A 15,822-nucleotide genomic window follows, 5' to 3' on the forward strand; every position below is an offset into this window, starting at 1 on the left:
AACAATGATGACTCTCTTGCTGTAGATTAGTTTTTATAGGCCAAGAAGTTACGACACAAAAGAATTCAAGAAGAAAAATAAGTGTGGGAGACATGAGAGGTAATTTTCCTGGTCTGAGCTGGTTCCAAAGGTTTAAAAGACATCTCCACACTCTAATCAAAAATATTTATTCAATGTGACAGTCAGAAAGCCCTCTCTTTTCCTTCTCCTTTCACGTTGTGATCCTCTAAGGAAAGAGCCAAAAGTGGGTTTTAATGAAAGTTTGGGATTTCTTGCTCACTGTATCTATTCTACTTCTACTTTATCTGTAATGACTGCTTTAAGGAAAGTTACCTGGAGGCCTGCGTGAAGTCAGGAGAAGTGTTATCTGGAGGACCACAATGGAATGTACTGTTCCAAAGTAGCCTCTGAGAGAGAGTTGCATGTAATCTACATACAAGGGGTTATATTCAGTACTATTTAGCTAATGGTGATGAAGAGCTAAAGAATTTTGGTGATAATACTGAATAAGGCCAATTCAGTCTCCGTTTCTCTTTGTACAGCTTAATTGAAGACTTTATTTTAACAAGGTAAGTGTGCCCTCCCTATGTCCCTTGAGACTAATTATGATGTCTTCTGCTCCCTTGCCTGTTCTGTGAACCTTACAGGGAAAACAATGTGGTAAAATTTGTGTTAAAGGTAAGATTACCCCACAGAAATCTCCAGAAATAAAATACCAATGTTCTTCTTGATTACATTTTCAAATTTGTATTAAGGGTCCTTTGGAAAATAACAGGGTCAAATAAATGGTTTATGAATAAATGAGAATAGAGCTCTTTAAAATCACAGACTCCTAGAGCCAGATAGGATGGTAAAGATCATTTGGTCAAATGACTTCATCTTACTAGTAAAGATGAGGAAATTGAGATCCAGGAAGTGAACCTGATAATATGGAAAGTTTGTGCAATCTAATTAGTGGCAGAATCTAATATCCATAACTACTAACTCCACTTTGGGGTTATTTCCACTCCACAATATGGCCCCCATTTAAGGTATACGAACAACAAAATCAGCAGTTTCAACCAAAGTTTGAGATGTAAAGGTAGGAAGAGGGAGTGTGTATCATCAGTCCTGTTCAGGTTCTGTAGAAGCTTGCCACCATGGTGAAATCCTTACTAGTTTGCATCTGAAGCTGACCACAGCTTGGTTTATAAAATAGGTCAGCCACTGGTTCTCATTGTGCTGCAAGGTTCTAGGGTTAAATGAGAGTGACTCTCAAATCCATTAACCTTCTTGCCAAGGTTCCTGGTCCACTTTCACATGGGAAAATGTGACACAATGAATCAAGCACCATAGAAGCAAAAAGTCAGTAATTAGTATGTAGGAAGGGGCATGGCAGTGTCTAAACAGAGAAGAAATAGAGCAGAAAACTAAATGGTCACAGGCCTCAGAGATATAACACAGCCACGTGGGGAAAAAAATGCTTCAGGATTTCTAATTGGAGGGCTGGCAGGAAAACTAGTAGTAGCCAGCCCAGAACAACCTTCTTCCTTTGGGAAGAAGGCTTGGGTAGATGCTCAAGGAAAGAAGGAAAATTAGGCCAATTCAAGTTCAATGTTGTCTCCATGAATGGTCTGGTGAACGGTACTGAACACGTTTTATGTTTTGCTGCCATGTGGAATGATGGTTATATGAGCATAGTTGCAGCTTAGAAATTAGACTACAACACAGAATTGAATCAGGGGGGAAGAGAATATAGAAATGTCCACCCAGTATGAGTATAACATTGGCCTGCACAGGAACTGGGAAAGGAAGAATGCCTTATAAATTAAAATCATAATGGCGGTTATATTTCTTATGGGATTTTTTCTTTTCTTTTTTTTTTACCTTTTTTCATTTAAATAATAACATGTGAAGTGTGTTTCCATTTAAAGGAGGGGGTCATCTCTTCTTCAGAAAAGAAAGAATTATCTTCTCAAGACAAAAGAAGGATTTTAATACAGTCAAAAGTCAATACTTAGCAGCACCTTAAAACAATCACCTGTAGAGATGGCTAAAAAGGAAACAGGCCTTCTAAGTTACATGAATTCTCTGAGTAAATACAAACAATCCAGAAAGAAAAAAATCATAGCTTTTAGATTATCTTCCCTTTTGTTCATGTAAGTATTATATCTGGATATTTAGGAACAATTATATTTCTGAAAGGCAACGGACTTTCTCATCAGAAATATATCCACCTGCAAATAAGACTCCAATTACAAATACAAGATGTATCACAGAGAGGAATAAAGGTGGCATTTGTTTTAATTTTCTAGTCTTTTTATTGACAACATGTCCACTGAGCAGACACCAGCATCAGGCAGCTTGTGGGTCATTGTGAATAGTAGGGTTTTGTGCTTTCTAAAGCAACACAGTACTGGCATGGATGTAGGGCTGATAGCAATCTGCATATGGTATTGCTCCACAGTTCAGGTCTTTATTTCTATTTTCTATTTTGTTTGGAACATGGTTTGCTAATGCGACACTTATCATGAGTCTATATGCTCCTCCAGAGAAGAACTGATGTCTTCATTTCCTGGTGTCTACCATGATTCGTAGTTCAGAGCAAGCTCAATATTTGACGAGTTGAAGAATAAGTGAATGACTGCATGGAAGGCTAACAAAATCTTCAACTGCATCTATGCCTAACTATCTCCAGTGTGTTTTTAAATGTGTGAATTAATACAGCTTTCTCTGAGCTAAAGTAGTATTAGTCAGCTTTTCACATACAGATTCATGAGCATTAAGCCCTGTAAAGGAGTATCTCAATGTAATTAGTTTAATTCAGTTTCTTCTTTTCTATAATTTAAAAACACTTTGGAAAAAGTAAGGAGGTCTATATATATTATTAGTGGTTACTTCTTTTTAGAGGGATTGTAGGGTCATTCATTTATTCAATAAATATATATATTGAAAGTCCAGTATTTGTCTCCTGCTCTAGAAGAAAAAGAAAACAAAATTTGGTTTATTTTGATACTTCACTGGATAGTTGAAGGAAGGGAAGCTGGGAGAAAGAAGGAAGCTAATGGGGATTATGTGAGCACCAAGAGGATGTAAGGGCAAGCACTCCATCCTCTCTTGTTTTTAGAGCTCCTTAACCAACCACTCAACCAATGTAGCTGGGAATTTAAAATGTGGGCTTTACCCTTGGCCTGCTTGGAGCACCATCCAATACACCAAGGTTGTGAGTTTGATCCCCTGTTAGGGCACACACAGGAGACAACCAAAGAATGCACGAATGGGTGGAGCAACAGGTCAGTATTTCTTTCTCTTTCTCTAAAAATCAATAATAAAATTTTAAAAATGCAGGCTCCATCAATTAAAGTTGTATTCATTTGGGATTGGTTATTATGACTTTCCTTTCTCCATTTTGACTGAAGGTCATGCTATATTCAGGCATGAAGTTATGAAAAACTTTATCTCTGAAGTCAATTTTTGCATTTTAAGAAGTCAGCTGGCATATTCCTTATTAGCCTTTATAGAGCTATAGTTCTTTTATTTTTATCACCAAAATTAAGACATTTTAAAATACAAATCTATCAATAATTAAAGTGTATTTAAGGAAAAACAAATGTCCTTCCTTTACATTTTTTACTTTATTTATAGAACCCCTTGAAATTCATATATAAGCTGAAGATTCTCTCCCGCATCCAGGAACGGGGATAGTATGTAAACTATTTTAAACTTCTCATGTTTAAAGAGCCCTTCACACTTTAAATATAATTTAGTGGCATAGATAATAGCTGTACTATCAGGACCAAAAGTGAAATGCAATAGCCCTGAACTTGAGAATCCTTTAGAGCAGTGTCCAACAAACTTTCTCTGTAGAGGGCCAGGTAGTCAATATTTCAGGTTTTATGGGCTACATGGCCTCTGTAGCAACTACTCAGCCTGGCCACTGTACTTCAAAAGCAGCCATTGACAATACCTAAACAAACGGTGTGGCTGCGTTCCAAGAACATTCTATGTGCAAAAACGGGACAGTTGAATTTTGCCTGCAGGTCATACTTTGCCTGCAACCCCCGCCCCAGAGAATTTGATGGGAGAAATGCACCCTCTTCCCAGGAAGATGCTCACAGTAATCCATAATTTTGCACCTAATTCTAGGGGCTTCTAGCATACCTGGAACCTATCAGAGGAGCTCAGTCCAAGAACCTCAGATTTAACATTTATACAGCCCAGATAACAACTCTGGCTTCTAAATGCCAAGTTACACCTACTTTCATTGACTAAAGAAGCAATAAAATATGCAGAATATTGTGGCCTATTTCTTGAGTTTCTCATTGCTCTGAAAGAAATGGGCCCTGCATTTCTTGCCACTGTGAATAAATTTAATGAACGTCTATTCGCTTCGCTGGTGTAAAATACTTGCTGTATCACACAGTAGGCACTGGTGTAAGGCGCTACAATGGGAAATTATGATTTTCTGGTGGGATGTCAACTTGCATTCAGTTGACAGCAGTTTGACAGTATGAAGTCCAGAAAAAACTATAGCCAAATTACAGCAGAAGCAAAGCGCTATCATACAATATCATGTTACATCATGTCAGATCATAAAAGAATTTTGATCTTCCTTAACCTATCATGTGCTCTCCTATGGGAAAAGCAAGCATTCAGAAATGAACCCCACACTACCTACAGAAAATAAGTGAACGTGACATGTAAGAAGGGCAACATTCCAAGTATGAAAGAAAATTCCAGTAATTCCACAAATCTTAGTTCTTTCCTCCCATGTATTAGACTGAAGTATAACTTTTGAATAGTTTCTAGAACACATGTGCTGGCTTATAGAGGATTTAAAGGAGCTCCATTTAGGACAACCTAATGTTTACATATCCACAAGAAATCTATATGAGCCTTCAATTCAGAAAGAATCAGCCAACACTGAACCTAAAGTCCTAAGTGCCTCTGATGTGAACTAGGACTTTGGTGTGAACCATTCCATGGAAAGTCTAGGTCAGGACAGCTTCAACCTATGTATTCCACCCTGAACTCACAGGTCAGGAAATATGGACTTTTTCATTCTTATAGGAGTAACTGGAACTTTTGGTAGAAATCTGTAATGATAATTGCATTTAGAAGTAGGTTGGGACAATGTGACATATAAACCTTAAATTCCTATTTCTTATAACAACTGAAATTAAAGTATGAACAGATTCCAGGACCAACGGAAGAATAAGTCAAGTTTAAAACTCACGTTGTTAGAAAAACTTTAAACATGCAACTCAAGTACTTTAGATTTGGTAGCTCTGCCTGGAATTCTCTCCCCTAGTTTTTTCAATAGCTGCCTCCTTAACCCTCTGGTTTCAACTCAAAACTCACCCTCCTCATTCCTGACTATTCTATGCAAAGTAAAATTCTCTCTTTCTTTCATTTTACCCTACCATGTCATCTTTTGTGTTTTCCTTACTGTGAGAATTTTAAATTACCTTGTTCATTATTTATATTCCCATTATAACAGAAGCTCTATGAGAAGAGAAAATATTTTCTCATCTGATTTAGTCCTTCCAAAGATGCCAAACATATAGTAGATGCTCATTAAGTATCTGACGAATAAATGAATAAAGATGCTATACCTCCCTAGCAGCACTTGCATATATCACAAAAGCTGATAAAATAAAAAGGTTTAAAAAAACCAAGTCTGTAACCAAGGCTAGCAGACAGTTGATAGGAAACCAACGTAGCTGGTTTCATAGAGAGTGGTTTCCAGAGCTATCAGTGACTTTTAATACTTAATTGATTTTTAATCATCATTTTAAAATTCAATGCTTGAGCCATGAAATTAATTCTGGATGTGGAAAGAAACATACCCCCAGAGTATGGGCAGAAACGTAACTCTTAAATGATCAATGTATTTAAACCCTACTGTCATCTTACTAAAATGCCAAGGCAACCAAGACACATCTTCTGAGGAAGAGGCACCTTGGGTCTCGAGTTCAATTTCATGTCTTCATTAATCATGTACAACTTTTGGGCTGTCTACTGACACTTCAGTGCCTTAGCTATAAAACCCTCCAACCCTTCATATAAGCCTTTGTTAATCTCTCTCCAGCTGAGTGACAGGTTATAAGGCAGAGTAAATGGGTATATATGTTTTTTACTGAAATAAAGCCCATGCATTCCCCCTGACAGTTGTATATGTTGCCCCCACTAATTGCTTTCTCTCAGCCCTGTTGCCGTGGGTTAGTTTACATTAAGACTGCTGTTCAGGGACACCTCATCTGAGATATATGAACAGAGCATAACCTTTTATCATAGCAGTTTGTGTTTTAACAATGTGCCAAAGCAAAACTGCCTATTATTAAAACACAGAACCATTTGGACACATCGATCATTGACTGCTGCCATGGAATACTCTTGGCTTCCTATAGAGGTAACTCCTTGTTGAAAATTTGCCACCATGTATTTTTCTAGTTTATGTATTTTCCCATTCTCCATTGTAGGAACCTTTGTGTCTTTTCTTTTCTAGGTTAATTGGTGAAGTAATTTTGTGGTGTTTTTTCTTAAGGTGATTAGTTCATGGCTGGAGTACTCTATAAACTCCCAGTTATCCCAGAGGAAGCTACAATATGAAAGATGAAGAAAAGTAATATATATATTTAAATCATAAGTATTTTGATTTAGAATTAACTAGCCTGTGAACTAATTCTGATTTCTTGGGAAGCACTTTTTCATCCTTTATTTTATTTTAGCCCAATAATAAAATCTGACAGAAAAGTATTTACTAGCCATAGCAACTGGAAACTAAGTTAAGCCATTTGCCAAAATTAATAACCAATAGTACAAAGTTATGATCAGAAACCCTGATTCCAGGGCTAAAACAACCACTGTCACAAGGATTTAAACAATGCAAGGAAAAAAAGGAATCATAACTATGAATTCTTTGTACAACAAGCTGGAACGCTCCCAACTTTCTCATTTTACCCCAAGTAACATTTCTCTAGCTTCCCTGACTTTGATGCTGGCAACTGCTGGGATTATTTCCTGGATGGTGCAGTTGTCTTAGCTGTGTTGTCCTCTCTACCTGGTTCCTAACTTCCACAGAGGAGTGTAATTGGGAATCTATGTTAAGGGTCTTTCCCTGGGTGGATGGTCACAGGAGGTGGGGGGCAATGATATCTATGCAATAGGAGTCTCCCTGTTCAGCTTCTGCTGAGCTGTAAAGAGCACATGGAACAAAAATCAACTACAAGAGGAAAATCAAAACGCTGATAGCAAAGAAGGTAGCTAGCTCTCACCCCAGGGAATCTCAGGAAAATGTATAATTGACCCTGTTTCACAGAAGCATGCTGTGCACAACTGCTCTATGACTTCTATGAATAGTGTGAAAAATGTTATCCAGAAATGACAGAGCTCAGTGGATAATAAGCCATTCTTAATTATTCATGGTGGTGGAAAAAAATGTAAAAACCTGGCTAAGTGGCATTGGCAGATTATTTAAGCCTTCCACTTGGGCATACATTAGTGTTCCTCACACCTATGCACTTTCCAGCTGAATCCACATTGTACTATTAACCCCTATAGAATGAGAAGTAGGTTGGGAGTTAAAGACGACACTACAATACCACTGCTTTAAAGCAAATAATTCAATGAGATGATACCTGATCTGTATTAAAACTTGACAAAATTTTGCAAATAACCAAATGGCAAGTGATCATCAGCCTTGGGTCCGTCTAGTTCCTTTCACTTAGCACACCAGGTGATTTTTTCATCTATATTCTAAATTGTCATTGGATAAGAATTGTGTTCTTGGGTTCTCCAGATGTATTTTCTCATTAGTATTCAAAATGCTGAAAGGTAATTCAGAAAGAAGAAACAAGGGTATGGCTCACTCACTAGTTGATGTCGGACCTTGAACAACTGATATTTCACTAAAGGAGCAGCCTGGAAATGGAATGGGTCGGCGAAGGCTGCATCCAAATCATCAAAACATCTTTGGTTGCTTTGGTCGGTTTGAAAGGTCCAGGGGACGGGCACTGGCTAACAGGCAGCAGAACCATATCATGTAATCTAGCAATAGGAGAGCTGATGTCTCAATTTAAGTTTTAGACTTATGACAAATGAAATGTAGTATGAAACTACACTCATATACTGCCAATTTGATCAACATGAAATAACAAATTTCCTGAAAATCTTAGAGACAAGAATTTTCATAAAAGTATGTTCACAACAATGATTGATTACATGGATGATACAACATGGAATGGTTAGAGATCAATCAATAGATCCTCTGAAACACTTTCACTAACAAAACTTTGGGAATCGGCCTATACTCTCACTCTTCTACAAAACAGTCTTTCACTAGATCTAACTGCACTCTCATTAATCAGTTTCTTAGAATGCCTTTCCCCTTAGTGTTATTAGTTACTTGCAGCTTTAAAGCAAAAAAGAAATATGTTCTTGGGTAGAAAAAAAAAGGAGTTTACTTGAAACTGAAGACTGCCTTTTATCCTATGGTTTTAAACATCAAAGCCACATGCTAGACATCCCTCCCAAAATCCCTCAGCCAGACTGTTAAGCATGGAAATCTTTGGGGTAAAGAATTAAACTGAACATCATACCTTCAAGGGTTTGTTTGAAAATGCTTGTGAGATTTCCAAAATTAAAGCACTTAAAAAAAAGTCTCTCTCTTCTCCTGACCTTGGGAACAAGTAAGGACGATGTTATTTTAATTTGCATTCAAATTTTAACAACACAGTCACAGAACCACTGGGATCCACACTGGGTTTGCACTGAAGATTGCTCATCATTTCATTATGGTTCATTATGTTGATAACTGTCAGAAAGCATTAGAAATGAAGGCTTTGAGTAATAGAACTGAAATGGTAATTTTAAAACAATACACTTTCTGAAGGAAATACATTGGCACACTAAATTCAATTTAAAAAGGCAAATGTAGAGACAAAGTAAGTGATGTTTGCTGTACAGAGCTAGGCTATTCAATTGCTTGATAACCTAAACCTGCAAAAAGCTTTTTCAAATCAAGATCTTTCGTCATAGATCTTGGTAAATTTGCCCTCATTAGCTCTAAGCAACTCCAGTATAAATTGTCCTAAAAGCTGCAATTTTGGAATATTTTAGGCTACGTCTAAGTATCAATCACCCACTCTTTGTTTGTTTGGCACAGCTGACTGAATTATTCAAGGCCGTTTACTTGGAGACAGATTTGTGAAGGCCCTTTAAGTTGGCAATCTAAAATAATAATCTCTTATTTACAGAGTGCTCCCTATCACAGGGCTCAAATAAGTTTCATCAAACAAGTTAAATAAGGAGTACCCAGCAGCACAAGAACAGATTTCCAATTGAAAAATACGCAAAACCACTCTGGTAATGGTTCTCAGAAGTAAAGTTGCCAAAATAACAAATTAGCTATTTCTTTCTAGATACACAAAACCAATTTACTTCTTCTACAAGGCATTTTTCACCCAGGGTCATTTTAAAACACAATAAAGGGTTGGAAAGTTACTTTACGTGTAATACTGGTTCAGCCTCCTGAGGGGCAGGGGGCAGGAAGACCTTTCTCACTATAATCACTGAACAAGTGACTGAGTGACAAAGGCACTCAGTCCTCCTGCATAGGCATGCAGCTGACATCTCCAACACCGGGATTGCCAGTCAACATTCCTGATGACAGGGAAAAGAAAAGGGGAGGTGAACAAGATCTGAAGGGGAAGGGCTGGTTATCTGCAGAGTTAAAGAACATTAACTTCATTAATTAAAATCACAGATTTATGAAATCAAAATCCCTTCATCAACTTAAATGACATCCTTGTGTCTATCAAGGTCTGGGAGTCTGCCTTGCTAGCAATGTCACCAAAAGCCCCATCGCCTTTTTCAACTGGTCCACGTGTCCAAGGTGACCATTCCCATTGACACTCTCTGGCGGTAACCTAGTGGGGACTCCGGAAGAAAACACAAACAAAAGAAGCCCCACAGTGAGTGTCTTGGATTATGCAACTCCATACCAGATGGATTTTCTTCATGTGGGAGATAAATTAAGTATTCGATTTCCATTAAGGAAGGATGTTCAGAACCCTGGAAATATTTTCAGAGTCACCACTGAGCGGAAGAGCAGCCCTGAAATTTACAGGCATGGAAGAGAGGGTCCCTTGTCTCCTGCCATCCATCAGGGAGGATCTAACTCTTAGAACGAAAAAGTGGTCCACAGACCAGCAGCCTCAGCGGCGTCTGGGAACTTGTTAGAAAAGCAGAATGTCAGGCCTGACATCTGCTGATCACTAGGTGCTTTCCATGCACATCAACATTTAAAAGGTATTGTTTTAACAGGTGTGGATTATCTTCTTGAAAATATTCAGATGATTCCTCCATTGAAACGTTGTCTATCTCTCAGGCAGACACTGATGTTAATCTACCCAGAGGCTCCGTGGGAAATCTCCCCAAAGATAAAGTTTATTTTATCATTAAATTCTCTCAAGTTCTCTAGCAATGTAGATGGTGTGCAGAACTTCTTAGGCGTTTCCTGCTAAATTAGCCAATGTTGCATGTGTTCACCTGGTCTAGTCGTGCTCCAAGTGAACAAAAACTTGATTTTATGAGCCAGTGGAGCAGAGTCTCTCTGTGGCTGAAAGAATGAGTCTCAATCCGTGTGTTTTATTTCTTCATTAGTGTGCCGTCACAGTGAGTGATCAGTAAATGCAGAGCTGCATAAGAATGTGGGGGTTAAAGGCAGCAGAATGAACAAAGAAGGTGCCTGATTGCCATGGCTGTCAGCACAAGGGAATTGGGTTTGTCACCTGGCTTAACCAACTGGTAAGGACTCATTAGTGGCTGGAATCTGTTTGAAAGGATCCCTGATGTTTAGGCTCCTTCCCATCCCCAGATCTTGTCAAGAGAATCTGATAAAGCTGGGGGTGGGGAGGAGGGCTTCATCCTGTGGGTTATTTGAACAAGAGGTTCTCTGAGAAATTCCCACTGTCTCCTCTCTATTGAAATGTCTGCTGCAGCACTGACTGTCCCACAGAACTTTCTGAGATGACAGAAATAACTCAGAGTGACTCAGGCATGCTGCTCAGTATGGTGGCCACTGGCCACATATGTCTACTGAGCTCTTGAAATGTGGCAAACCTAAATTAGAAACTGAATTTTAAACTGAATGTGATTAATTCTAAATTTAAATAGCCATGTGCAACTAGGGGCTATTGATTGGACAGTGCAGGTCCACTGTATTCATCAGGAAGATAATAGATTCTAATTTTGCTGCTTAACTTACTAGTATACCTGTTAGCAACATATGGTGACCTCCCAGATTATCCCTATCTCAAAGGAGGTCTTATGCAGTAAATGTTCATTGAATTTAATTTTTTTTAAAAAAAAGAACTTAAAAATTCAACTCTGTAGAGAAGTGGTTTCAACCTTGTCTGTATAGTAGAATGATGGGGACAACTTCTAAAAATACTGACGCTGAGTCCTACTCCCAGAAATTCTGGAGTGCAGTGAGGCTGTTGGGTGTCATTTAATTGTGCAGTCAGTGAGAAAATCATCACAGAGGCATGGACAGTTGTTGGCAATCTGCTATGGAGGAAGCTTGGGGGAGGAAGTGACCAGCTGCCATAAAAGAAGAGGACCAACATTTGTTAGATCCCTACCAGGTGCCAGACCAGTACAAATATTTTCTTATTTAAAGTTTAAAACCACCACACAGGTAGATAGTAAGAACCCCATTTTACAGATGAGTAAACTGGGGATTGGAGAGGGTAAATAAACCCACAAGTTGGTGGTGTTAAGACCAGCACTGTGTTTATTCCTAACTCGGCTCAGAGAGATGCAATAAGCATTAGAATAATCCTGCACATTTGGGTTAGTGAAGTGTAGGAGTTACAAGAGAGTGGATCAGGAAAAAAAGATCACATGTTGCTTTGGTATTTTAACAGGCATTTTATTAATGATACAAAAAACCACCAGTCTTCCTCTCTTATGTTATTGAAAACTATCTCTGAAAAATACAAGAGCTACTTTAGTTTTTAAACATTTTGGTTCACTCGTAGGCTAAGAATCAATATTTGCTTTTTCTCATTTGCATCTTCAAGATAAAGCTAACATTTATTCCTACAGAAACATAAAATTCCAAGGGCTCACCTACCACACTTACACTTTGACTAACTTATATGCATATGGACTCAGACAATAGGGTGGTAAAGGCCTGCAAGGGGTAGATGCAAGGTGGAGGAGATCAATGGGAAAACAACAACAACCAAAGGGGACATCTGTAATACTGTCAACAATAAAGAAAAGAATAAATTTACCTTTATTGTTGAAAGTATTACAGATGTCCTATTTTTTTGTCCTCATTGACCCCCGTCTTCCCCACTTCCATCCTCTTCCCAGGCCTTCACCCCACTATTATCTGTGTCCATGGATTATACATATCCTATATAATAAAGAGCTAATATGCAAATAGTCCTCATGCCATCACACCATAATGACTCAGACACTCAACACTGGGGAGAGAGGAATGGGGACCAGCCAGGCTGCAGCCCCAGAGAGGGACAAGCCACCCATTCCAGGGTCCCAGGTGCCAGCAGCTGCACCTGCGCCTCTGGCCCAGGAGAGGGACAAGCCGCCTGCCCCGCAGTCCTGGGTGCCAGCACAGGGATTGGGCCTAAACCAGCAGTCGGACATCCCCAAAGGGGATCCCCGATTGGAGAGGGTGCAGGATGGGCTGAGGGAACCCCCCCTCCATGCACGACTTTCGTGCACTGGGCCACCAGTATGCATGTAAGTTCTTTGGTTGAACTCTTCCCTCCCCCAGCAAACATTTTAGTAGCTCAGGCATGTGGCAATGACTAGGGTCTCCCTGAACTTCCATATAGCAAGCTGTGGTGATTAAGGAATTCGCCCATGGTTCCCTAGAATGCTAGCTAACAGGTCAGCATCCTAAGACTACAAATACCTGGGAGAAAGAGCCCATCCACCTTGCCATCAAAGATGAATTTTGTGAGGTTCATAACATAATCAAACCCCAACCTAGAGAAGGCATCATCTGTAGGGAAGATAGGTAGTGGACTCCTTGATCCAAATTAAGGATAATTATCATACTGTCAGCCCACAATATTTCTCTTTAAGTTTGTTATCATTCTCTAAAATCCCACAATTGGGGTGTGGGTGTGGATAGAGGAAGAGAGTCACTATTAAATTAATCATACAATGGAGCATAAGAATATTTAGATTGGAAAAAGAAAAAGAGGCTTGGACTTAAGCATATCAAATGTCTACGCCCATCCAGAGAAAGTACTTAGTCTATGGAAGGAACAGAAAAAGAAGACAACAAGGACATCTTTGCCCATGTATGCTTACACCTAAGAATGACCCTCATGTATTCCTTCCCTATTGAAGTTAGAGCTGGAATTTAGGTAGCTGGCAAGAAGGCCTCCCAATAAATGGGGGTGATGGGAGTCTTCTGGTCGTCCAGCCCTTCCACCAAGATGGGTGGAGTCTTGGACATTTTCCTTAACATCTGAGCTGACAGTTACCTCCTCTATGAAATGAAAATAATCCCTATCTTATAGATGTATTATAATATCAGCCCTGTGATAAGGTTTATTGAAAGTGCCTGCTACATTACCTGGGCATAATTGTAAATGGTTGTTGTTGCTATTGTTGTATTGTCTCTGGTTATAACAGGAACTCATGAGAGTATGGCAGTTTTAGTACAAATTTGGGATGGACCTGAAATTGTTCCCCTACCCTTTAAAGGTAGTGCCTGGGCCCTAACCGGTTTGGCCCAGTGGATAGAGCGTCAACCTCCGGACTGAAGGGTCCCAGGTTTGATTCCGGTCAAGGGCGTGTGCCTTGGTTGCGGGCGCATCCCCAGTGGGGAGTGTGCGGGAGGCAGCTGAATCGATGTTTCTCTCTCATCGATGTTTCTAACTCTATCTCTCTCCCTTCCTCTCTGTAAAAAATCAATAAAATATATTTTAAGAGAAAAAAAAAAAAAAAAGGTAGTGCCTGGGCTGGACAATGGCCAAACAGCTGGCCTTACTGCCCCTCCCCACCCCCCTCATCCCCGATGAGAAAGTGCTTTCATTTGAATGACGCTGGCTCCAGGCAGCCAAGATGGAATTTATAGTAGTTAAGAAACAAAATAATTCATAATGGCAGTAAAATAATACGGAGTAGCATCATTTTATGTATTTTACAGATTAAGTAAACAACATGAGGGTGTTCAGTACCAACAACCGTGAGGGAGGTACTATTTACTATTGACTCCATTCCACAGATGAGGAGAGTGAGACTTAAGAGGCTAAACCATCAGTCACTGAGCTACTAAATGGCAGGCTTGGAAACAAAGGCAAGACCTGAGGAAAGCCTATGTGCCAGCCCCCTAGGTGTGTCCCTCCACACACAGACAGACTCATGCAGTGGAAACACATGGGTGGAATACCTGGGCATACCACTCCCTGTTCTGGTCAAGGTCACAGTCATTGCAGGGTCTGAGAAGCCCAGAGTGTACACAGAAGGAAGGCCCACACCTGGGAACACTGTCTATATAAAAGTGTGAGAAAAGATTTCTCTACTCCCCAGCATACCAAAGTGCCAATCCCATCCATTCATTAGCCCAGCATTTACTGAGTGCCTAGCGTTAAACAAGCATCTGTTAGGATCCAAGCCTAACTGCTATGAATACAAAACTATGAGGAAAGAAGGACGAAGAGCAATGACAACGCAAGCTATGACATCAGTATCACACAGAACTGAAACCTCTTGTCCGCAGGGGATCCCATGCTCGGAGCCCTGCCCTATACCCGCTTCTCTGCCACCGTCAAGCTTCTCCTTGAGTCCTCCATGAGCCGGTAAAGCCATTTATAAATTCCAACCTCATCTCTAATTACACTGTCAGACGACCCCTGAATGCTCAATCTCTGCTCTGCAAAGTCGTCTGTTGGCAGCTGTACACTTTGAAAGCAACAGAACAGTGAGAAAGATCCTTTCTTTTCATAATCATTTCCCCTGCTATGATTAAGAAAAGAGGGCTGTCTGATGTAATTTGCCCCCTGCACTGTTATCCTGGGAGAAGACCTGGCAATGCCCCACTAGGTGGGAATGAAAGCTGTTGCTATTATATAAACGAGAGACAATCACACAACTTACGGGTGCAGGGCATTGAGGCAGCATCACTGTCAGCTCTGAAAAAGCCTCGATCACAGGTGCAGGATATGGCTCCTTCCCAGACAGAGTAGCTGTGGGGTGGGCACTTGGCACAGGTGGCATCTGTGGAGAGGGCTTTGTAATATCCAATTTTGCAGGCTACAGGAAAGAAGAAAAACAAACCAATATAAACCATTGCTAACATAGCAAAGCATAGCATCACCTCCTTGATTCTGAAGAAGGGAGACATTTTTGCTAATCACTAGTGATCGCCTGGCTCGAGATGCAGGTAAAGCAACCAAAAACGTGCGTGGATTACAGTCACTCTTTAAGGGACATTAACATTTCTGGTCAGAGGGCAGAGGAGCCCCATGGAAAAAAATTTTCTTAAAACTGGTAGTATCAATAAAATCACAGCTAAAGTTTCCCCAGTGTTTCCCGTGTGCTGGGACTCTGCTTATAAGCACAATGTTCAATCCCACGACGCCTCTTTTCCATAGGTACTCTTATTAGCCTTACCTTCGAAATGAGGAATACCAGCTTTGAGCAGTAAATTGCCAGTGCCTGACCATGCATCTGGTAAATGTCAGGGGCCAGCTTTGACCCCAAATGCCCTGCCCTCAAAGCCTGCACTCTTTGCCACATGCTATGAAATCTGAGAGCATGGTCTTGAACCAACCAGTTGGAAGTGTAGCCAAG

The 15,822-nt window shown here is 40.0% G+C and overlaps 1 protein-coding gene across 2 annotated transcripts in view; it reads right to left on the reverse strand.

Moving 5' to 3' along the window:
• Positions 1-15,822, reverse strand: part of EPHA4 (EPH receptor A4) — a gene marked incomplete at its 3' end in the record, with an annotated part of 137,586 nt that overhangs the window by 63,014 nt on the left and 58,750 nt on the right. For both annotated transcript variants that reach the window (XM_080669977.1, XM_080669978.1), the window contains exon 4: positions 15,127-15,282. In XM_080669977.1, the coding sequence (XP_080526103.1) occupies positions 15,127-15,282 (156 nt within the window). The remainder of the gene's footprint in view (positions 1-15,126; positions 15,283-15,822) is intronic.

Source organism: Plecotus auritus (genome assembly GCF_963455305.1).
Source record: "Plecotus auritus genome assembly, chromosome: 5".
Taxonomy (NCBI): Eukaryota; Metazoa; Chordata; class Mammalia; order Chiroptera; family Vespertilionidae; genus Plecotus; species Plecotus auritus.